The sequence below is a fragment of the Hippoglossus stenolepis genome, chromosome 4 (assembly GCF_022539355.2).
Source record: "Hippoglossus stenolepis isolate QCI-W04-F060 chromosome 4, HSTE1.2, whole genome shotgun sequence".
Taxonomy (NCBI): Eukaryota; Metazoa; Chordata; class Actinopteri; order Pleuronectiformes; family Pleuronectidae; genus Hippoglossus; species Hippoglossus stenolepis.
Window position 1 is genome coordinate 6,419,084 of NC_061486.1, and position 24,491 is coordinate 6,443,574.

The 24,491-nt window shown below is 41.6% G+C and overlaps 5 protein-coding genes across 5 annotated transcripts; 2 read left to right on the forward strand and 3 right to left on the reverse strand.

The window, feature by feature from the left end:
- The first annotated feature begins 321 nt into the window (after positions 1-321).
- Positions 322-8,685, forward strand: LOC118106130 (protocadherin Fat 4). Its single transcript, XM_047339643.1, has 8 exons — positions 322-375; positions 505-730; positions 970-1,311; positions 2,245-3,158; positions 3,246-3,420; positions 3,524-3,704; positions 3,933-4,183; positions 4,268-8,685. Exons 1-8 carry the CDS (start codon positions 322-324, stop codon positions 8,620-8,622), a joined length of 6,498 nt encoding a protein of 2,165 aa, XP_047195599.1. The 3' UTR covers positions 8,623-8,685.
- On the forward strand, positions 8,641-13,469 carry LOC124851091 (protocadherin Fat 4-like). The gene is made up of 8 exons (XM_035154411.2): positions 8,641-8,793; positions 9,559-9,860; positions 9,978-10,063; positions 10,162-10,341; positions 10,460-10,587; positions 10,859-11,076; positions 11,157-11,415; positions 11,650-13,469. Exons 1-8 carry the CDS (start codon positions 8,697-8,699, stop codon positions 13,026-13,028), a joined length of 2,649 nt encoding a protein of 882 aa, XP_035010302.2. The 5' UTR covers positions 8,641-8,696; the 3' UTR covers positions 13,029-13,469.
- Positions 13,470-14,274: 805 nt separating this feature from the next.
- LOC118106718 (olfactory receptor 1500-like) lies at positions 14,275-15,258 on the reverse strand. The gene has a single exon (XM_035155462.1). The coding sequence runs from the start codon at positions 15,256-15,258 to the stop codon at positions 14,275-14,277; it is 984 nt and encodes a 327-aa protein (XP_035011353.1).
- A 2,909-nt stretch (positions 15,259-18,167) lies between these two features.
- LOC118106721 (olfactory receptor 52E8-like) lies at positions 18,168-19,121 on the reverse strand. The gene has a single exon (XM_035155472.2). The coding sequence runs from the start codon at positions 19,119-19,121 to the stop codon at positions 18,168-18,170; it is 954 nt and encodes a 317-aa protein (XP_035011363.1).
- Positions 19,122-20,612: 1,491 nt separating this feature from the next.
- LOC118106725 (olfactory receptor 13C2-like) lies at positions 20,613-21,587 on the reverse strand. Its single transcript, XM_035155477.1, has one exon. The coding sequence runs from the start codon at positions 21,585-21,587 to the stop codon at positions 20,613-20,615; it is 975 nt and encodes a 324-aa protein (XP_035011368.1).
- Positions 21,588-24,491: the final 2,904 nt, after the last annotated feature.

Below are 24,491 nucleotides of genomic sequence, written 5' to 3' on the forward strand. Positions count from 1 at the left end.
GGGCATAATAATAATACGTATAAGAACAACTTTGCATCTGGTGCATTTTGGAGTTCTCAAAAGAACTTTTTTTTGGGTGCAGGATTTGCATGGAGTGATGTCAAAGGGGGCGTGTCAGTCAGGATTACGAGCTAAAGAGGCTGAGTAGTCACTATGGATACAGCTTTTATAGTTTTCCATTTGTTGCTCGTGCGTGGAGGTAATGCTGTGCAGTTTCCAGGACTTAGGTCCTCAGTGCCAAGTCTGTTTGGTCTTTGCTCGGGATATTTTATTTTTCTCCTGTGTGATTGTGACCAAAGCACTTTGGAAGTAAACCTCATGATGGAATCTACTGGACGACAGAGAAAAGTTTTGATTTTACTGTTTCCTTTTTCGGTGAGTTGCTCTGTTGGTTCATATGTTGCAGCAGGGATTGGATTTGTATCAATCCCTGTCTAATTTAATGTCATTAGTGAGATTAAAGTGCATTAAGTGCATTTCTTGCTTGTTTCTTTGGTCCCTCAGGTGTTTAATATTGCTTCCTCTCATGGACCCTCGACTGGAAACTCAGTGAACACGAGCAGTGAGAAGCAGTTTGCAGATTTTGTCTTAAGGCAGTTTCCATTCTCATCTGTTGATGTTGTGCCCCAGCAAGACGCAGTCAGCTCACACTCTCATGACCGATGGAGAACACAGGCGGCTTCCTCCAGAGGTGTTTATTCATTTGAAGTGAAAGAAGACACGGTACCAGGTCAGTCGCTTGTGCAGAGAAGCCTTCATCATGTAAATTAGGCACAACTACATAATAATGTTTGATGACAATGCTTAATTTTGATTATTGAATTATAGCTTTTGAAATATTGTTATTTGACTTGTAATTTAAGATCAGCCCTATCCTCAGTTTTACTGTTGTGAAGGTCTGTGTGTGTGTTTGACAATGTTTCTACATGTTTTCACCCAGTAATTGTGCCTTATCCAATGTGTTGACAGGAAGAGTTGTGGGAAAGTTGGAAACAGGGTTTGGGAGTCCCACGCCTATCACATATTCAGTGCAGGAGGATGACGGAGAGAACCTGTTCCTCCTCAGCCCCCTCTCAGGGGAGTTCCTATTATCCCGCAGCCTGGATTTCGAGGCACAGAGTATCTACATTCTCACAGTGGTGGTGCAGCAGGGGGATTCACAGGTATCCAGTGTCAGGGTGTACTTCAATGTGTTGAACGTGAACGACAACCCCCCTGTTTTCAGTCAGGATGCCTTTTCTGCGTCACTGCTGGAAGACGCACAGGTCGGAGCATGCTTCCTGTCCTTGAATGTGTCGGATAAAGATGATGGTAAGTGCACCGGGAAGAGTTGTGGGACGTGAAGCGGCTGTCTTTAGTTTGCAGGTTTTTAAATATTCAGTTGATCACATTTACAAAAACATACGGGGCCCCGTAGGACATGACCATAAAACTGGCTTTGCATCTGGTACATCAAGCATCTGTGTGTTTTAGTGTGCTGAGACAATTCCCCATGTAGAGGAATAAACCTTTTATTTCTCAGAATATATGAAGAGCTCGAGGAAGTCTATTCATTCTTTAAACCAGTGCTGACATACTGAAAACACAGGAATTTCTCCTTTATTCTTTGTTCCCATATCCTCCTGAGAGGGATTCATGGGTCTAATGCAAGTAAAGGGGGTCAGATCCACATTTCACAGTTCGGCCAAAGCTAATAAGACCATATAGGCATGTGTGATAGCAATTGTTCCTTAAATGAAAGTGATGTAATTTCTGTGCAAAGCATCAGCCTCATCCACATGTTTCAATTTGTCACAGCGATAGAAATAATAGAGATAATAGAGAGAATTGCACAGTTAATTAAATTGACCTCGAAGCTCATTCTGCATGTCCAATGTGTCCTTCTGAGTTACGAGTGTAAAAATGCAGAATCATTATTCACACATTTCTTGGAAAGTCAAAATAAGACATTAATGATTATAATGACATTAACTTGGATTTATATATTATATAAATAGGATATATTTATATATGTCTTATTGCTGTTTAACTTGAGTAGGTTTGATGACGTGTTTTTATTTCATGCAGGCAGTTGACAAGAGGCTGTGGAGGAGTTGAGTGGATGGTTTGGTGCTGAGATAAACTTGTGTGTCGTCAGCATAGCGATGGAAGTTCAGTCTGGTGATTCAGTTAGAAGCTTAAGTGCAGCCAGCACCCAAAGCCAATTTGTAATAAGGTCCTTCATGATCTTTTCCTCTCTGCCAGGTGACAACGGAGAGTTGACACTGAAAGTGCTGGATGGAGCTGAAGAGACAGTGTTCTTCATGAACTCAGCGGGAAGCCTATGCCTGAACAAGGAGTTGGACCGAGAGAGACAATCCTCCTACAATGTGACCGTGACGGCGAGTGACAGTGTCCAGCCGGAGTCTCTGCAGCTCACCAGCACAGCACACGTGATCGTGGTGGTTCAGGACGTCAACGACAACGCTCCTCTGTTTGTGTCAGGCACAAGTGTCCGTATACCAGAGGACGCTGCTCTTCACTCTGTGGTGACGACTGCACATGCTGAGGATGGAGATGCTGGATCCAATGGGGAAGTTTTATATTATTTAAACAGCACCTCCAGTGGAATGTTTAGCATCAATACCACTAGTGGGGAAATCTCCCTGGAGGAGACCTTAGATAGAGAACAGGTAGATACACTGACCATTACCATTACAGCTGCTGACAGAGGCTCGCCCAGCACGGCAACCACTATGAATCTCACGGTGCACGTCGACGACGCAAACGACAACGACCCTGAGTTCTTGCAGAGTTCTTACAGTCTGACAGTGAGAGAAGATATCCCCAGAGGAACCAGCTTGTTTCAGGTTCAGGCTCACGATCAAGACATCGGGCCAAACGGACAAGTGCGGTACACGCTGACGCAGGCGAGTCCGTTTGTGGTGGACGCGGTCCGAGGTGTCGTGACAGTCATGGATAAACTGGACAGAGAGAGGGACTCAAACTACAACTTAATCATAACAGTTGTAGATCAGGGTAACACACCCAGGTCTGCCACTGCTGCTGTGAGTGTCACAGTGTTGGACATCAACGACTTTGCGCCCCGGTTTTCTCCAGAAACACTGGTCCTACATGTCGTGGAGAATGAGGACGACCCCGCTCAGCTCACACATCAGGTGCTCGTGGGTCTCATTGAAGAGTCAAGTGAATATCGTGAATGTTTTCATGTTAATTACTAAACTTTTGTGTGTTTTTTGGAGCAGCTTTCGGCTTTGGATGAAGATTTAGGGGTCAACAGTCAGCTCACCTATTTCTTACAGAGTGGAAACAGTGATGGTTTGTTCTCCATCACTCTCAATGGCACTTTTCAAATTCTACACAGCCTGGACAGAGAGACACAATCACTATATGTCATCACCATCATTGCTGTTGATTCAGGTAATTTAAGTTGAACTTGGGATTTAGGCTAATTTTGTACGGCGATTATTATTTTCTGTCTGAATAGTCATTTCAATAATGAATATGACCTTTTCATTTGAAGGACTGCCGCCGCTAACAGGTACTCTCACCGTACACGTCATAGTGGATGACGTCAACGACAACCACCCAGAGTTCAGTGAGGAAGTGTACAACACCATAGTGTATGAGGACAGTCCCCCCGGCACAGTGTTTGCCATGATGATGGCATCTGACATTGATGAGGGAGCCAATGGGGAAATAAGGTAAAACAAAATACTTCAAATATGAGATCAATGGTGCTTTGAGAATTTAAATTTAAAACTGGGAATAAGTTGTAATTATTAAACTTTTTTTTTTCCCGTGGTCTTCTGGGTTTATTTTTTGGTTGTGCCATGTTTCTTTTGTACAGTAGCACCTATGTTGCTGTATTATTTGCATTTACTTATATTTTAGTGCGATACACAAAGAGAGTATACTGTATTTTCCTTCAGGTATTTCATGGAGAACCCTGATGTACCTTTTGCCGTTGAGGAAACATCTGGAGAGCTGCTGACAACCGATGTCCTGGACCGAGAGACAGTCGCCATTTACAGGTTGACAGTGATTAGCAGCGATAAACATCCCACTCAGCCTCTGTCCAGCTCCGTGCTCGTCACTGTGCTCGTTGGAGACATCAACGACCACTGGCCCAAGTTTGTGAACAGCCCCTATGTGGCTCACGTGCCCACTGAAATGGCTCCAGGTGAGAGATAAGACAACCACTTATTTATAAATTTCACGTTTTCTTAATAAGGCTGAGGGTCGATGTGTGTTTTCTTTCTTGCAGGCTCGGTTGTTTGTGCAGTGAAAGCAACAGACGACGATACTGAGATGAATGCGGAACTGAATTATTCATTATATGGACCGAGTTCAGATCTGTTTTCCATTGATCCCCACAGCGGCACCTTGTTCACTTCAAGAGCTCTCCGGAGAACAGAAGATGTTATTGTCAACATACACGTGGAAGACGCTGGAGAAAATCCTAAATTTGACACCGCAACCGTGAGTATCAGGTTTCAAAACATCTCTGAGTTCCCGGAGATGAATGTGGATGTTCTGAGCTCTTCCCTCTCTGAAGACGAGCCAGTGGGAACCGTAGTGGCTCTGCTCTCTGCTGTGAGCGTCAGAGCGGAGCCCGTCTTTTTCTATCTGACGTCTGGAAACTTTGAAGACGTGTTTCATGTGGAGCAATTAACTGGAGCGCTGACAGTGGAGAACCCTCTGGATTATGAGAACAAAAAGGAGTTTACCTTGTTGGTAGAAGCCAGAGACTCCGGCTCGCCTCCTTTCTCATCATTTGCAGAGATTCATGTAAACATCAGCGACGTCAATGACAACTTCCCACAGTTCACTCAGGCAGAGTACAGGTGTGAGATCTTCGAGAATTCCCCGCCATCCTGGGTTTGTGACGTTCTGGCCATCGATGCCGACTCTGGTGGTTACGGCACCGTGCGGTACAACATAACTGACGGAAACACTGATGACTTTTTCACAATTGAGCCTGAAAGTGGTTTATTGAGCACAACATCAAGTTTGGACAGAGAAACAATCCCTGAATTTAACTTGACAGTTGAAGCTTCCGAGCTGGAAAATCATTTCCCCAAAGACAGAGCAACGGTTGTCATCGTTGTTTTGGACAGAAATGACAACGCACCTCGTTTTTCACGGGTTTTCCTCACGCAGGTACCCGAGGACGCCCCTGTTGGACACACAATCATACAAATCACCTCCACTGATGATGACTGGGGCCCCAATGCAGTTATTAATTACTCCATAACGGATCAAAGTGAAGATCTGCCGTTTAGTATTGAGTTTACCACCGGCTGCCTCACAGTTGAGAGACCCCTGGACAGGGAGACGCAGGATCATTATGTCCTGAAAGTAAATGCAAATGATTACGCGTGGAGCATAAGCACGGATGTCACTATAGTCGTTACAGATGCTAACGACAATAGACCAGTATTTTCTGATCCTTTTTACTACGCTGTCCTCCAGGAAACAAAAGATAAAGAGGTGTTTGTTACGCAGGTTCTTGCCACAGATGCAGATGTCGGGGAGAATAGTGACATTTTATATGTCATTGAACCTCCAAACGAGGAGTTCTGGGTTAACGCTACCTCTGGTGAAATCTATACCAAGCAGCCATTGGCGCTACAGATGTCTTCTTTTGAAATCTACCAATTTACAGTGACGGCTGTTGATTGCGGCAGCGATCCCCTGCACAGTAACGCCACTGTCACGGTAAGATTAGAGCCTTGTAACCACCACCCGCCGATGTTCCTGCCGCATCAGCCTCAGGTTGCGATCCCGTACCACGTGGCTGTCGGAACTGAGGTAGTCCAGTTCACAGCACTAGACGTGGATGTCAGTAATACCAGTGCTTATATTCTGTATGCTCTGAATGGAGGTAATGCATCTGATTTCTTCTGGATCCAAGCGAACAGTGGGAAAGTGAAGTTGAAGAGAAGTTTGACAGAGACCGTCCATTTGTTTCTGATTTTAATAGTTGTGGCAGAAGACCAGGGCACCCCACCTTTATCGTCGCAGACTGAAATCACTTTTGAAATCACGGGGAGGAATCAATATTCTCCGAGTTTTCCAGAGCCAGACGTCACTTTCTCCGTTCCCGAGGACTTGCCTGTTGGATCGGTAATCGGAAGGGTTCAAGCAGAAGATAGGGATTATGGTGTCAATGCTGCCATCGTGTACTGCATTGACCCAGAAAGTCTACTGTTACCATTCTCTGTAGGAGAAGCCTCCGGGCTGCTAACACTCATCAGAGAGCTTGACTTTGAAGAGGAACTTATTCATCATCTTAAAATCAAAGCCATGGATGGAGGCTGGGCCACAAAAACAGGATGGCTGAATGTTACAGTTGTGGTTATGGACGTGAACGACAATCCCCCAGTCTTTTCCTCCTCTGAGTATCTCACTTCAGTGCCTGAAAACTCTGAAATTGGTACAAATGCCATACATACGAAGGCCACTGATGCTGATTCAGGTCGAAATGCACTAATATCTTATTCTCTTATTGCTGGTCACGTGGATAAATTTGCCATCGACTCAAGAAATGGCACAATCACTACTTTGGACGTGTTTGATTACGAGCGAGAGCAGATCTTTGACGTGACGATCAAAGCCTCAAACATGGCTGGTCTCAATTTATTTACTTTGGCTCATGTTGTCATTCACATATTGGACGTCAATGAGTTCACGCCTACGTTTACCAAAAAAGAGTTTAACTTTTTGGTATTTAAAAATGTGCCTGTGGGAACTGTGATGGGAAAAGTAACGGCCACAGATGACGACCAAGGCTCTGCAGGTCAGGTGTTTTTCTTCATGTTTGGCCAAAATAAAAACCTGGGCTTTAAAATCCACAAACTCTCGGGTGAAATTTACACAACCGCCAGTTTGAGGAAACAAGGCAACAGTGAAATAGTTTTAAAAGTTCTGGCAAAGAACGCTGGTGTCATTACAGGCATGGACGTAGACGAAGCCTTGGTCCACATCAGAGTGATCGACACGAACGATGCACCCGTGTTCACCTCTGAACATTATCTGGCAAACGTGACGGAGGACAGCCCGGTCGGCACGTCTGTGATGACTGTGAGTGCTCTGGATCAGGACTCCATCTTGGACTGGAGCCATTTCTTCTTCAGCATCGAAGCCGGAAACACAAACTTCTCTTTTGTCGTTGATCCGCTCAGTGGGGTGGTTTCAGTAAATTCTCCGCTTGACAGAGAACTGTGGGCGGTTTATAACCTGACTGTCACAGCCACTGATAACGGCTCTCCACCAGCCACTGGGACCAGTAACGTCATTGTGACCGTTGGTGACGTTAACGACAACTCTCCCAAACTCACAATAACTGAGGCTCAGGTGAAGGAAAATCAGCCTGGAGGCACCATCGTAGCCAGATTAAATGCGTCTGATTCTGATTTGCCACCAAACCAGGGACCTTTTACTTACTGGCTGGTAAACCCTTCTACTGATGAAGCCTTTTCACTGACTCCTGATGGAGTTTTATTTACCACGGGGCCCACTGATCGGGAACAAACCCCTGCCTATCATGTTCTTCTCGCTGTCAGAGATGCAGGGATCCCTGCGCTGTCGACCACGACCATGTTCCACATCAGGATTCTGGACGAAAACGATAACCCGTCGCTGCCCAGGAACATCTTCATCGAGGTCAAATATTTTGGCAGCTCTTTCCAAGGAGGCATGATCGGTAACGTCCACCCCGAGGATCAGGATGAGTCCGACACATTTATCTGTGGTATAAAAAGCGGGCCGCTGAACATGTTCATGATACCTAACGGCACGTGTGAGCTGTGGTCGTCTCCTTTTCAAGGTGAGGCCACGTTTAACATCACAATCGAAGCCACAGACCAGCTTCACTTCCCAGTCAACAACAGCATCTATGTGACATACAAAGGTTTCACAAATGCTTCCATAGACAGTTGCATATTATTCTACGTGTCATCGTCCTCGATGGAAGAGTTCCTGTCCAACAAGTATCTGAGGTTTGTGAAAGCTCTGGACAGTCTGTTTAACCTGCAGGCCTCTAAGACCCATGTATTTGGAATCAAACACATTGGGGGTGAAATCCTTCTGTTGGCTGCGGTCAAAAACTACAACGGTGAATATCTCAGCAGAGAGGTGGCGAGCGGCGTCTCTGCCGGACACAGGAAGTTACTGGAGTCTCAGAGCAATGTGACGATATCTCACATCACCAGCGACCCATGTCTCACCAGCCCCTGTCTGAACGGAGCCACGTGCAACAAAAACATTTACATCAGCCAGGACGTCGCTGCCCTGGAGAGCCCGGGCGTCATCTTCGTGTCGCCGCAGAAAGAGGTTTTTAATTGCACGTGTCCAGCCGGCTTCACCGGGACGCTGTGTGAAGATGACATTGACGAATGTGAGGTGAGGTTCTGTCAGAACGACGGCACATGTGTGAACACGGCGGGAAGCTTCTACTGTCACTGTCAGAGCGGCTTTTCTGGCTCGGTCTGCTCCACTGATGTCGATGAATGCCTGAAGCTGAAGTGCCAGAACGGAGGAACCTGTTTGCCCAATGACGATGGATATCAGTGTCACTGTGCGCCTGGATTTGAAGGTAGATGCTGTATATATATATAAAAAAAAAAATCCCATCATTCCACAGGCCAGGATCTCTTTAAAGTGTAAACTTTATTTGCTTTTTTCCAGGGGAAATGTGTGAGCAGTTGATAGACCACTGTAGATCAACCCCCTGCGTTCAGGGCAACTGCATCAATTCACAGACAGGATTCTCTTGTCAATGTCCCTTTGGTAAGAAGAATGCATAAAAAGAAGTTTCACATTTTGGGAACATTATGTCTTTGCTCTCTTGCAGACATTTAGATGAGAAGATGCCACTCGTATGTGGAAGGCTAAAGAAAGCTGTAAGTTAGTTTAGCTTAGCATGACGTCGGTTAATAGGGCTGGGAACTGTCCAGAGATAATAAAATATGACTCATTTTAAAGCTCATTGCTCAAAAAATGATGTGCATTTGTTTAATCTGACAATTTGCCAATAGTTGGCTCAAGCGTAAACCTCCTGCCAAGACCCGACAGTCGCCTTAAATTCAATCAAGCTGCACCAAAATCCCAAGCCACCACAAACCACATGGCAGAATTCCTTTGTCAAGATCCATGAGGAATTTGGAGGGGGGGGGGGGAAATGGTGAGAATGGAAGATAGAAATTAAAGAAAGTGACCCTGACTCTTACAACATCTTTCCACCAAGTTTCGTGCTAATCTGTCTGGTAGTGTTTTTGCGAGATCTTGCTAACAAACATACAAACCAACCAACAAACAAACAGACGGGGGTGAAAACATAACCTCCTTGGTGGAGACATGAGTCTGTGCCAGACTATTTCTTGGAACCTGCTTAAAGCCCCAAGCCAAGAAATTCTCTGGCACATAACCCCCTTGTAAAACAGCAAACTATAATTTAATATAGTAAATGACTGAATATGAGAGTGGTTTGAATCTTCTTGAGTAAGAAAGTAAATCATTTATTCCATAAAATAATAATCTTCATCTCTATTTTAGGAGTCAGTGGAATCCGCTGTGAGGAGCACAGCTACGGCTTCGAGGATCTGTCCTTCATGGAGTTTCCCTCATTAGACCGCAGGACTAATTTAATCTCTCTAGAGTTTGCGACAGTGCAGAGTGACTCCCTGCTCCTCTACAACCCGGGAGGATCCTCCAGCAGGGAGTTCTTTGCACTGGAGATAGTAGATGGCACCATTCATCTCTCCTATGACCTGGGCTCAGGGCCCCTGAGACTGCACACACACAAGCAAGTGGCAGATGGACATTTTCACAGTGTCGCAGCCAGGAGGATCGGAAATGTGAGTCGGAAAACACGCCGGCACTTAAACACACAAAGTCAATGAGAAGGTGTTTTTAAGTTATTAGTTAGAGAAGCGAGTCTGTAGACTGATGTGACACTGTTTGTTTTTGAACAGATGGGCTCTTTACACGTGGACAACTGCACAGATGTCGACAACAATGGGTTTTGTTTTTCCCAGAGTGATGGCATTAGCTCAGAGAGGTAGCAGTGAAACTACTTCTCCATAATTCACAGGTTCTGTTGTTCGCCGTGTGTTTTATATGTATTAACAACCTCTATGTGTCTTTACATGAAACCAGGACGTTAGACGTCGGCGGCAGTAATGTGACATTTGGAGGACTAAGGACTGTTGAATTTATTCTGCAACATCCTGCTCAGATAAAAACCCACGACTTTGTGGGATGTATTCGAAACATTCGCGTTAACGGTTTCCTGCTCAGAGCTGCAATGGCCCTCGCAACATACAACATTCTTGATAAGTAAGTTAAAACACGTACATTCTTAAGTATCTCATTATTCAGAAATCTTTGTACAGAAAATACAGTAACTCTATCTGTCATTTGTTTACGTCTTGTATCTTGTATTTCTTTTGTCAAGATGTCCTCGAGCAGCGGTGTCACCATGTCACAGTGACCCATGTAAAAATGGGGGGGTGTGCCACGATCTCTGGTCGGACTATCTCTGTGAGTGCAAGAGCCTGTTTATTGGACGCAAATGTGCCAAAGGTAAAAACTAAAAATTACTATACACAACAAAAGTTTTTATAATTTTTCATCCATCCATTATGTACAGCACCTATCCTTTGAGGGTCACGTAGGGGCGGGGGGGCTGGAGCAGACAGGTCCTCGGTCCATATACAGTAGTTGTGGATATAGTCGATAGTTCTGCATGACTCTGGCAGTGGTTTGGGTTTGAGACTGATCAGACACCTCTTTTGCATAATATCTGACTTTTGTTCTGTTTTTGAGTAAAAATATTTTTCCCCTTAATGAACAGAATCATCAGAGGAAGTTGTATTGCGATTCACGGGGAATGACTACATGGAATATGTCATCAAGGAGAAATTCAAGAGAGACTTCCTGCTCAAACAGCTGCTGGATGATAAGAAAGAGGGAAACGACCAAAACCAAACAGGGATTAACATCAAGTTTAAGACCAGGAACAATGGAGTGTTGATGTCTGTTCTGGGACAGACGGGATACATCGTGCTAAAGGTTGGTCTGAAGCACATTTAGATATATACTCGTCTTATTCTTGGGACATATGACTGTTTGTTTTTTTCTCTTTCATTCAGATTAGAGACAGGAGGCTCATGTACCAATCTGAAGACGCCGTGTCAGGACACCAGTCAGATTTCACCGTGGACTCCCCGGTGGCCGACGGGGTCTGGCATGTCGTGTCCTTGTTCGGCAAAGGACAGATCCCGTTTCTCGCTCTGGATGGAAAACCAGTCTGGAACATCACTGACCAGAGTGTTGATCTCAGTCCTGTTCGGGTGGAAAAGATCGTTCTTGGTGCTGATCTGTCACTTCATTCAAAGCTCCAGCAGTCAGGTGACATTGTATTTTTTAAAGCGTGAGCAGTGTCACCACATCATAATAATCATGAAAGCAAAAGTAGAAATGATAGAAATAATTCTTCCACTGATAATGAATGTCTTCAGTCCGTTCCCTTTATGGCTGTAATGAACTTCCTCACTTATTAAACAGATCACTTTACATGTGGTCAACTTTTCATTAAGATTTGTTTTTAGATGAATGACTGTCTTTTCTTTTTTGGGGGGGTAGGGTTCACTGGGTGTGTGCAGTATCTTAATGTGAGCAGTCACACTCTGCCTGTCAGCGGACGCAGTGCGATGGTGGACATCTGGCCGAGCTGGACCCTCATGCAGTCCAGCTGCATCTCTCCCGGTGTCTGCCTCCCCTCCCCCTGCTCTGAGGAGGACACTTCCAGGAGGGGCTGTCTCTATGGACAGTGTGAGAACCGGTGGAGGTGTGGACCGGCCGGGGAGAACAGCTCCTGCATCTGTTTCCATAATGTCTCCGACCACGCCTGTGATATCTGCATCTCTGCTCCAGACAGCCAGGATCTGTGCTCTGCGGCGGGGGGCAGTGGCCCTCTGTGGCTCATAGCTGTGATTCTTCCCCTAACCTCCATCCTGGTTGTTCTAGGAATGATTGTTGCCCTTCGTAGAAGGAGGTGGCACCAGGGTTCGAGTGAGTGCTTGGAGCAGAAGACAGAGCCAGGGACAGAAAATGCTGCTTTTTGTTTTGACGACAACCGTCCACTCACAAATGCTGCATCTGCCGAAAGAGAGAGGCAGAATGGCCCAGTGAGGGCTGATCAGCAGAGTGTGGAGTTGTACTGTGATGCCTGTCCTTCAAGTGTGCAGCCAGAGCCAAACAGTGAGCCGGAGTATTATGAAATCGGCTGCATCTCTAGTGCGTTTCACTCAGACACTGCCTCGCTCAGACTCAGCCGGCACAAGCATCTGCACGGCACAAAATGTGTGAGCGCTGATCCTCAACGGTGCGGCGATTTGAAGATGTTGTCAGCAGGATTTAAGAGAGAACCCTCTGGTGAAGAGAGGGACAAAAGTCCAAGGAAACCTCAAAACATGGACACCCTAAACAAACTGTTACTCACTAGGATTGATGCAGAGCAGTCACAACATTCACCTCCTTGTTACACGAATAGGATCCCACAACCCGAGCTCCCAGAACCTGTGCAGTGCCTCACTTTTGAGGAAATTAGTAAACTAAATGCTCCTCTTGAGCAGACGCTGTCAAATCAGGTATTCCCAAGTCGCACCCCGACGATAGATGTCTCATCCGACAGTGACACAGACAGCACGTCCACCTTCTCAGAGTCGGGGTATGGACAAGTTTCTGTCATCGGCACCAGGAAATATGGACACGAGCAATCAAACCTCTCAACACACAGCTGCAGACAACCTTTCCCTGTGAGCAAGTTCTTTAAACCCTCTGCTGCAGGTCAGCTTGAAGATGAGAACGCTCCCTCCAGTATGTTTGAGCACTGGGGAAAGGTTTTAAACATGCATCTACCTTATAGCAGCTATGTGCCTGTATTTGAGGATGTTGCACGTTTACCCTTGGAACCCAGTCATAGTTATGATATGCAAAGCGACATAGAGGAAATCATTTGATTGGTCATTTTACATGTGTTAGTTTTGTTTATCAAAATTTAATAACATAGAAACCTGAAGTTTTAGTTTGGACTGTAACCAGGCTCTGGAAAAGCAGTGAAATATTTGATCTTTCAGCCTTTTCATGTTTAATTGGTCAATTTGTGCTGGTTTCCAAGACAAGTCCAATTAAAATGTATCTTTATAACAACCAGAGAATGTTTACTATGATGAAACCGCATCTTGTATTTGTTGTACAGAGATAGGGAAACAGAGCTGAGATTCACACTGTGTCAAATTATTACTCTGCTGCTCCTGTCTGGATCTTTGTTCATTTAAATGCTTCACAATTATGACAAAGAAGCATAAACTTTCAAACAAATAGTAAATTCACTCATAAGATTAAGATCTGTGTCAGTGGGGATTCTTATGTATTGTACAAATTAAAATCAAATCAAATCAGCTGCTGGGCCCAGTGACATTCTTTGACCAGGTGAGGTCATCAGAGATCTGCACCAGGTTCTTGAACTGGAGGATCAGGTTCCCCTCGTGTCTGGCTGCATATTAAAGTCATGACTATGTTTTAAAAAAAATGTTTTAAAGAATCTTGTGTAACATTTAAAATAATTTACAAAACCCATCACAACCAACATGTCTCTATCTTTTAATTTGAAATTCAAAGTATGTAGGGAAGCAGCTCATAAACTGATGGTTTGGCTCCACCTAGTGGACAAATGTAAGATTACACTCAGAGGTGCTTTGTTAAAATCCAGAGATGATACAAAGATTGTTTTTTTAGCACATGTTCAGTTGAGGAGTTCAATGTTTCCCAAGAAGAGTTGAAGAGGTTTCACAAGCGTTCTAATAAAAACTATATAAGCACAAAACCACGTTTTTTAAATCATGGGAAAATACAATACATACAACCTCAGTCTAAGATATAAACCTTTGGAGTAATTTTTTTTTAAATCAAACAGTTGTCAAAATGATATCAAATACTATGATACTCAGGAAATATTGAAAATATACAGTTGCAAACACAAGGAAATAATGAATATACATAATAATGTGTAGACAGTTATTCTCCATGTTTGACAGCTTTATTTTGCAAACAATCACAATTTTACATTTCAAAAACTATATACAGATGCAACATGGATTTACATAGAAAAACAGTGGATTGGATCTTCAACTGACTCTTTATACAACCATTATATAACAAGAGGATTCTGCTCAGCACATCATGTTACAACCACAACATGCACATTTACTTGAGAACGCGTTTATGGTCGGTTCTGTGTGCGATGCTGCTTCTTGTTTTTCTAAACCTCTGTGTCAAAGCCATTTTGATGTCCTGCGTCTTGAGACAGTAAATCGCTGGATTAACCGCAGCGGGTATGAGGCTGTACATCATTGTGATAACAATACGAGCTTGAATGCTAAACGTGAATCCTAAGTTGTAAGAGAGATAAACGAAGCATCTCGGCACGTAGTACAGACACGTGGTAAAGATCTGAGGAGCACAGGTGGACATGACCTTGTGGCTCCGCTCGGTCTGAGACATTTTCAGAGCGGCGATGATGATAGAAAAGTACGAAAAAATGATGAACGCTAAAGGAACCAGGAGAGTGACCAAGGCATTTGTGATGGAAACTTCCTTAACATAGGCAACGCCTTCGCCACATCCCAGCCGAGTTATTGATATGTGGTCACAGTAGCACTGCATGATGATGTTCAGGTTGCAGTACGGCAGAGTTAAGGCGTGGAGCACGATCCCCAACATACGTATGAATGTTAAAACCCAGCACAGGACACAGGCAATACAAATGGTTGTGTTTGTCACCACAACAGGATATCGGAAAGGAAACCATATGGCAACAAAACGATCCAAAGCCATGATCAGCAGAAGGAAGGAATGAATGGCCCCCAAAGAATGAACAAAGAACATCTGTGTGAAGCAGGTTCCAAATGACGATATCATGTCATTCCACCAATACCTGGCAATGATTTTTGGCAGTGTCACAGCGCCAAATGCGATGTCTGTCATTGCAAGGTGAAAGAAAATCAAGTATGTTGGCTTGTGAAGAGTCCGCTCGTACATGATAACTGTTAAGATGAAGGTGTTGCCAACCACAATAGCGAGGAAGAGGAGGAGGAGAAGAACAGACACCAGTCCGTAATACTCAGGTGGAAGTCCAGGGAATCCCACGATAATGAAGTCTTTTACATTTGTGGTGTTTGTAAATTTCATTGTCACCCGTACACAAAAAGTAGCTTTTACACAGAAATGTAAATTAAATAACACAAACAAGCCTGGAAATGAGAAAAGGGTGAATTAGTAAACAGCGATATCAAAGAAAGGACACAACCTCTATTTTGTCTAAGAATAATACACAACCTAACACAATCTGACCCTGCATGTCACATATGTATCTTCAACTAGCTGAGGTCTGGCTTCATTCTCACCCGAGGCTCTATTTAAATAGATAGAAATGCTCCCAGTAGAGGTCTGATGATGTATGTGTTGTGGAGATGAAGAGTCAGAGGAGAAAACTCCCTCAAGTTCCAGACGTAATGTTTACATTACAGAAAACACACTGAACGATCTGAGTTGAAAGAGAAAAAGTTACATTATACATTTCTCGAAATTAAGGTCTATCCTAGTTTGTGTATCGAGCCTCCTTTTCTCGCAGAGAGAATTAACTGCATGAACTGTGACATCCGATGACTCCTGACCTTGTTACACCACTGTATATATTTTTTGAATCTTGCCTCCTGAGGAGTCTTCGAGTGTAAAATGATTCACTTGAATAACTGGCAGCAAAATGCAGAACCTTTCCAGAGAGGTCACAGTTCAGAATGACTCGATGACAAAAGACCTTGCAACTAGTAGCCTATGTTGTGCATTTTTGGAAAATGCACTTAGTTTCTTAGCCAAGAGTTGAATGAAAAGATCAACACCACACACTTGACTTGACTTGTCTGTATTTTCAGCTCTTGAAGCAAAATTCTTTTCAGCCATTAATCTTCATGTATGTGTTTACAGATTTGTCTACACATTTAAATATAAATACACTTTCAAATCCGATTCTGAATACGGATTTGCAGAGTTTATTTTTACACATTTACAAATCTGTTTACACACACACACAAACACACACACATTCTAAATACAGATTTGCAGATCCATGTACACATTCACAAATCTCATTACACATTTCGAAGTATTATGATTAAAATATTGTCGGCTGAGCCTGTTTTCCTTACGTACACGCCCCAAATGATTCCTGACAATCCTGTGACTCAAGAATTTCATTGTTTGACATTTCCAGGTGAAAATAAAACTTGGTGAGCTGACTTTTCTCCAACTATTGTGCAAATCTGGTGGCTGTGTGCATCTGAGTGAATAAAACACAAACATCTTCTTAAAATAAATATCTTGTGCGCACCAGATAAACAAAAAAAACTGCTTTTGCATGCAGTCCCAAAAACCTTTTTGCACTTTTGACTCCGAAACAACCAGCTTGCTTTGTTAATAATTTCAAGTTGTTTTGCTAAGTTAAGGCCTCCAGTTGTACATTAGCCATTAGCATTAGCTTCTGCGTGAGAAAGAGTCTAAAAGCCAGAGGCAGTGGTAGCCTAACACAGGGATAATGCTAGGCTACTTACTGTAGCTAAAACATGCAGTGCTTTCATACTTCACTGAGCCTAAGCTAACTATCAAACAGTTCACTGTGCTGTGGACTTCTAGTGATGTGGTTCTGCTTCCTGTGAGATTCAAGAGAAAAGACTAGGGCAAATTATCCACTTGTAAAATTGACATTAATGTCTCTTAATGGGGTTTCGAGGCTTTGAATCAACACCAGGACGAAACACAGAGACCCTGGTAAGAAACAAGTTATTATTCATTTAAGTGATAATTGTTAATAATTAAGTAATTGACACCGTGTCCGTCAAGTCGTCTGTGTGGCTGCATTTTGATTAAAGATCACAAAAACGCGGAGTCTAATCTATAAACAGCACTTTGACGATTTCACGACATCAGGCCAATTTGTCGGCTTTACACGTGAACATATCAGAATATTTGAATGCGTTTGGTGTAGCGATTGTTTAAATTGATTTATAATGTACTGCAAGTTGTAGCTTTTATGTTTACTCGTTTTACATTTAGATTAATAAGGCTACCATGTTTTTTCCCCACGCCAATTAAATAGTAGGTCACGCCAACACATTCAGTCGACTGAGAATAAAACTCTTTCTTGTTATTTGGAAAACCGGATGGCACTCAAACAAAAAAAACAAAAGAAATACTCCCTGTAATGTGCAATTACTACAACATAGAGTTAGACTGCTCATTTTGTAGCCAGTAATTTATTTTTATTTTACCTTATTTAAAAATAAAAGTTGCCATACTGCTCACATGAATATGCATGGATTTGAATACATCTTAAGGATAAAGTATTAATGTATTTATTTTGATTATAAATATACATGATTAAATAACACTGCATATCTGGAAATGAATTTATCTCACATCTATATATTTTTCAACACATCAGCTTATTTCATGCTTGTGGAATCTGAATTTATCTGCACAAAACAGGACACAGGCACACAGCATTTATATTTTGTTGTGTGCTGGAGTTGTGTGTCTGTGAGAGAAAAACTTTCTTTTGACCCTTTTAAAGAAAAATAAAGTTTCTCATCGAGATGCAAATAGAAAATGCATTTATAATAAAGAATTGATATACATTTTATTTTGCACTATTTACACAAAGCTGCAAAGTAGTGTACAATAAAACATCACAGTAACTCAAAAAGAAAAAATACAACTGTGCTGAATAATAAAACATAACAAGACAAGGAAATAAGAATAAAACAGTGAAATAAAATACACGGTACAAAATACAAGGTACAGTTAAAATTGTCTGGTGTACAGATGTTTGCGGTATAGAAATACTTTCGATTTCTTTTCCACAAAAAGGTCCGTCACCTCTACAAGCAGCTTGAGGTTCTCAGGGTGCTTTGCTGTTTAAAACTGTAATTAGAAGCTTGATATTCTGCACCTTCAATCTGAAAATGAATAAAAACTCATAGCGATGTGGCACATTTAAACATTTGAAATATTTACTGCACACTGCTCTACAGTATTGTATTTCATCAAGTGCTAACATTTATTTTCCTCTTTAACAATTTCCTTTTCAAGTTCTCCTTTATAGCCTTGGTTTTGAAACAGTATATCATTGGATTGACAGCAGCAGGTAAAAGACTGTACAGCATTACAACAACAATGCGAACGGGAACACTGAACGTGAATCCCACATTATTTGCCAGGTACACAAAGCATCTTGGCATATAATACAGAAGTGTGATGATGAGCTGTGGCGTGCACGTGGACAGGGTCCGGACGCGGCCCTCAGAGCTGGAAATACGCGCTACAGCGACAATGATGACAAAGTAAGTGAATACAATAAAACCCAGGGGCACCAACAAACTGAACATGGCAAGACCGAACGCAATCAGCTGCACTTCTCGCACATTCTCGCATCCGAGTGTTGTTATTGCGATATGGTCACAATAGCACTGAGTTATCATGTTTGAGTTGCAAAAAGGCAAAGTAAGAGCATCGAAAACTACACCCACCATCCACGATACTGGCATCAACCATGATATCCCACAGAGAACAGAAACCTTGGTGTTTGTCAAGAGAGTTGTGTAACGCAGTGGAGCGCAGACTGCAATGAAGCGATCGAGAGCCATCACCATCAGGATGAAGGAATGAGCAGCGCCTAAAGCATGAACAAAATACATTTGTGCAAAGCAGCTGTAAAAGGAAATAATGCCGTCATCAAACCAGTACTTTGATATGATCTTCGGTAGAGTAACAGTCCCAAATGCTAGGTCAGTTAGTGCGAGGTGGCAGAAGATCAGATATGTGGGTTTGTGAAGAGCCCTTTCACATTTCACAAACACTAAAATGAAAATATTCCCTCCAACTATAGCCAGGTAGAGGATGAACAGCAGGGCGGACACAGGTTTATACAGGTCCAGTGAAAGTCCGGGGAATCCAATGATGAAGAAGTCCTTGATCCTCGTCACGTTCGTGTAGAGCATATTTGCTTAAATTTGCAGTAACAAACACATGTCAAATAGAAAAGAGAGATAAAAAGAATACTACGTAAAAATTAAATTGTTGACAATAAACGTAACTCCTTCAGATCTGGCAAGTTTTCAAGCAAAAGCAAATAAGCCACAACATAGTGATTTGTCAACGAGCCTCCTGCAACATCTCACTGTAATGCCACCTAATATGTGCTTAGCATCATGTTCCATACTTTAGTTTATGTACACAGGTCTATCCCACAGGGCTGCAGTCCCTAAAGAGTTACACAAGTTTTACATGACAGATTACTTGTTTGTTAAAACTGTATTTGGTTTCCAATCAGTGGCTTACTGGAAAATAGACATGTTTTAAGTTTCATTAAGTCACAGATAAACATAAAGTTGCAGTTGATTACTGTAGAATGTGCGATAACATCATTCTCTTAATTTTATCATATTTTTCTTAATTTTACTCATCAAATTGAGACAAATACACAAACATATGAACAATATATAACACAATGTTGTATTTATATATATATAAATAGAACACAGTAATAGTCTGATCAGCGTCAATAATGTTACTATTGGGCCCATGCATGATATCACAAAACAGGCAATCTGATGATATAATCACATTTAATCTGCTCTCAATGAAGAGAGAAAGCCAATTGCATGAGTTTATGTATTTATTACCTTGGGTTTTAAGAAATATTTTAAATGTTTGACAACATGGGATAAAAATGTCAAAAATGTATTTTAATGAAATAATAGAACAAGATAAAGGTACGATAATTCAATATACAAATAAGTTTGACAACATGTTTACATGCAAATTAGTTCAGTGACTCAAAAATGTATTAACTGGACATTAGTGGCTAAAGTTGGAATAATATTGTGGGCATGGCGGTGGCTGGAGAGCCCCTCCACCTGTACCAGAGGACCAGTCAGGTGAGAGCTGTGGGCAAAGCGACCTCACATTGTAAGACTAACAGCAACGTCCGTAAATATTGTACATTTAGACACAAACTGTTTGACTGTTTATGGGAAGAAAACATGTTTTTTTCATCCTTTATTGAACAAGTTTTATTCTGTAACCAGGCATCACTCAATACTGCGTAAACATCAATTCACAAGATAATCGCACATTTCCGTCTACTACTCTCAACTATGTCTTATTTATTGAAAGTCTTTTCTGAACATAGAACATATGGACATTTCAAACATGTCTTAAAATCAAAAGAGTACACAGACACTTGCTTTATTTAGGAGACATTTCATAAGAAGATTTATTTGACATATGGAGATAATCATTTTGTACTAATAGGTTTTGTCCTGGACAACTAAAATTCTGCAATAAATATACAGTATAGCTGTTTTTTCAATTCATTTAACTAGATAGACGAAATCATTTCCCTCCCTTAAATGGATTTGTATTTTCTTTTTTTTTAAAGATGTGGCTTTCAATATTAGAAGAAAAGAAAAACATTGAAAATGGGTTTGTCAGTCAGTAACAACAGAAACTTGTGTTTTTTGTGCAAGGGTCCTTTTTTTGAATTGTTTCCTCAAACTCTCCCTCATGTCTTTAGCTCTTAAGCAATAAATGAGTGGGTTAATCATCGGGGGACCAAGGCTGTACAGCATGATAATTACTATTCTCACATCAGGGCTAAATTTAATGCCAACATTACTAGCGAGATATACAAAACATCTGGGTAAATAATAGAGTAAAATTATAATCAGTTGAGTGCTACATGTGGACAGAGACTTCAGGCGACCTTGGACATTTGCTATCCTAAGCACTGCGACAATTATGCTGCAATATGAGAAAATGATAAATGCCAGAGGCCCCAGTAGCATAACCATCGCAAAAACCAAAGCAGGAAAGCCATAAGGGGCCCTGTCCGTGCATGCCAGTGTTGTTATACCAATGTGATCGCAGTAGCAGTGATTGATTATGTTTGAGGCACAGTAAGGAAGAGGGTACGCTCTAATAACTATCATTAAATTGGGTGCCTTGGCAAAAATCCACGCAGTAATACTGAGGATGTAGATGGTGGACTTTTTAAGGATGAGGGAATATCTGAGAGGATGACATATCGCCAAATACCTATCTAACGCCATCAGGAAAAGAATAAGGGAATTCACGGTGCCCAGATAGTGAACAAAGTACATTTGGATAAAACAAGCGGTGAACGGGATGGTCCCTGATTGAAACCAATACTTACTGATGATCTTAGGCAACGTGGTCGTGCTGAAGAGAATGTCACAAGCGCAGAGATTCAGGATGATATAATACATCGGCTTATGAAGGCAGCTGTCTGTTGCAAATAGGAAGATAATCGTTGCATTGCCTATCAGAGTTAAGGAATAAACCAAGAACAACACTGCGGAGGCGAGACCTTGGTATTCTGGATGAAGTCCCGGGAATCCAGTGAGGAAGAATTCAGTCACTGTGCTGTGATTTCCCTCTGGCATGATGGAGCAGAAATATCCTGAACACAATGACAGAGAACCACATTAACACACACATCAGATTAAACAATTTAACATCAAACATTTCAAGCAATTCTATTATTTTATCGATAAACAGTTTTTATGCTGTCTTTAAATTATGTTACAGTAAATGATTCATCTTATCTGACAAATAAACATCATGAGAAGTTCAAAAATCTTATAAAAACTTTTTTAAAGCATGCATCAGATATGTTAAAATTTATATTTTGAATTTATGTTGGTTTCATGTAATTTGAAATAACATTTGTACAATTTCTTGCTAAATATAAGACTGAAAGTGCCTGAAAATGTCAAGTGGTGTAACAACTAAAGAATAAGATATTTTTAATATTCTATCCAACCTAAGTGTATGTAAGTGTACTAATAAAATTAATACATTCATTTTAAAATATCACAAAATTTGAGTTAAAATTTAAAAAAGAAATTAAAAATTAAGTTTTTGCAAAATACAACAGGCCATGATGCTGAAAACACTTTAGTTTCTAAATAATCTTTGACAAACTGAGCACAAACTATTAAAAACTATGTTATTACTCTGCAATAGAGGATTACATTTCATTCCACATGAATCTTCCTGCAGCTATATTATCATATTTTCTGACACCAACCAGTACATTTGAACTAAACCACAGTGACACAAAAAATTATAATTTCCTTTAAATCAGCTCTTTCTCTTCTTTTAGCACAGCCTTTAAATATATTCTAAATTGCATGTCACTGTATATGTTCGTTATGAATGTGACAAAGCAAAAAAACCTTAGGAATCTTGAATGAGAAATCTTGAATCCTTGACGCAAGTAGAAGTCAGTCAGCTCCTGAAGATCAGTGTAAACATACTGGACCTTATCGACAGACTGGCAGCAGACTCCCCGGCTGACTCACCCTCTGAAGCAGACTTCTCACGTCATGACTTGTGATGTGGGATTGATATCCATCCCTTTTTTAATTCTCAGTGGAGACGATCCATCAGCTGATCACACGACTGGAAGTTTCTTTTATCCAACAATTTCAGAATGATATCCTTAGTATTTATCTGAGGATAAAACACAGATAATCAACTGGAGTTGGTGATTGCTTTTATAATTTGTCACTGTGAAATAAAATACAATACATTCATACATGTATCAATAATAAGAACTTCATGATTTTCTTATTTCAAATCATAACTCAATATCCTTGCAATTCATGTAGTAATTATTAATTTAATCAGTGGGGAGATGCCTTGTTGTGCATGACAGGGCCCTCATGATGGCTAATTGGAAGAAACATTAATTTAATAAAGCTATTGAATTATAAGTCCCACTTGGGTAAACAACTTCAAAAACTCCAACGTGCACCTAAATTGACTCTGAGGAAGGAGGGTTAATGTCCCCAGTGTTTAATGGTGGTCTCCCAGCACATGGCATGTGTTCATCGAGGCAACGAGCCAGGAAACATGGAATGTGACGCCAGTTGGCATTTGAGTTACATTGAGGCACTTGAAAAGGACAATGACCGTCTGTGGTTGCTATGATCACTGTCTGTAGTATTTGTAGTATTTGCACGGGTGATGTAGTGATAGAAAGTTTGACTGTAGCAGCAGTTGGATTAGTGGTGAAAGAGATAGTTGAGAGATATATGGTTTCATCGACCCTGAAATACTTTAATTACAGTTTTTTTATTTAGTTTTATAACAAGTATTTGTTGAGATTGAAGAAGCCAAACCACGAATCAGTAAAATATTCTCATAGTATTATTTTTGTCAGATGGTGGATTTAATACAAGAGCAGTTGTTTTGATTTAGTAAAGCATAGAATCCCAAAAGTAACACAAACATTCTCAAGTGGAATGTTGACATCTTATTGGTAAAAATACTAGAACTACTACTACTAGTAGTAGTAATATCAATACAAGTACATTTATGATGTATCTCACGAAAGTTCACAAAGACCTTAAAGCAGCTGGCACCAATCAAAAGTGATGTTGATATTTTGGACATCTTTTGGAATACTTACGAGGACGAGTCCCTGAAAGGCACAGCAAGAGCCAAGCACAGAAAGGGTATAAGAGGCCTTCCACTTGGTAATGCCACTATACCAGGGAACTGGCAGAACCTTCTCCAGTTTGACGACCACAAGACAGAACTCTTCAGCTTCCTGTCCAAGGTCCTCCTTCTGACGTTCTGTGAGGAAGACGATTGTCTCCTCTGATGTGATGGGGGTGGTCTGCAAATAACTTCTGCAGGATCTCCACGCCTTGGCCCCATACAGCCATGAAGAAGCTGGTGGTCATATAGTCCTGCATGTTTCACACGCTGGACAGAGTGGCCACCAGCAGATTATCATTTGCACAGTTGACTCTGAGCTGCTCGTCTCAAGTCAACTTTGGCACTTTCAAGTAGGTTTTGCTACCTGCTAGTCCCCCAAATAATCGTGTCCCGTGGTCGACGGCCATGTTGTGTGCCCTTCCCGCGTTACATGCTTTTTTAGACATGGAAGGAAATCAGCGTGGTCATCTTGTAATCACTGCTATCACCAACTAACTGGAGGTGGGTGAAAACAGAAGGAAGTGATGATGTTGCAACAAACCTTGAAATTCTGCCACATGCTGTGGTTTGTGGCCGGCTGTAAACGTGCTGCAGGGGCATGAAGGCCGGACTTCAGTTCACAGCCCTCTGCTTCTCACTTTTCACACATTGCAGTGCCAGGCCATAATCTGTTGGAAAGTTGAACAAAACTTGAGACAAATCCCACCATTTTGTTGTATTTTCTTTTATTTACTATTCCCTTATATTTTAACAAAACATATTTTTGTCTTTAACTTCATCTGCATCACCAAAAATATGGAGTAAGCAGTTTGGTTTTTTTTCAACGCCATTAAACACGG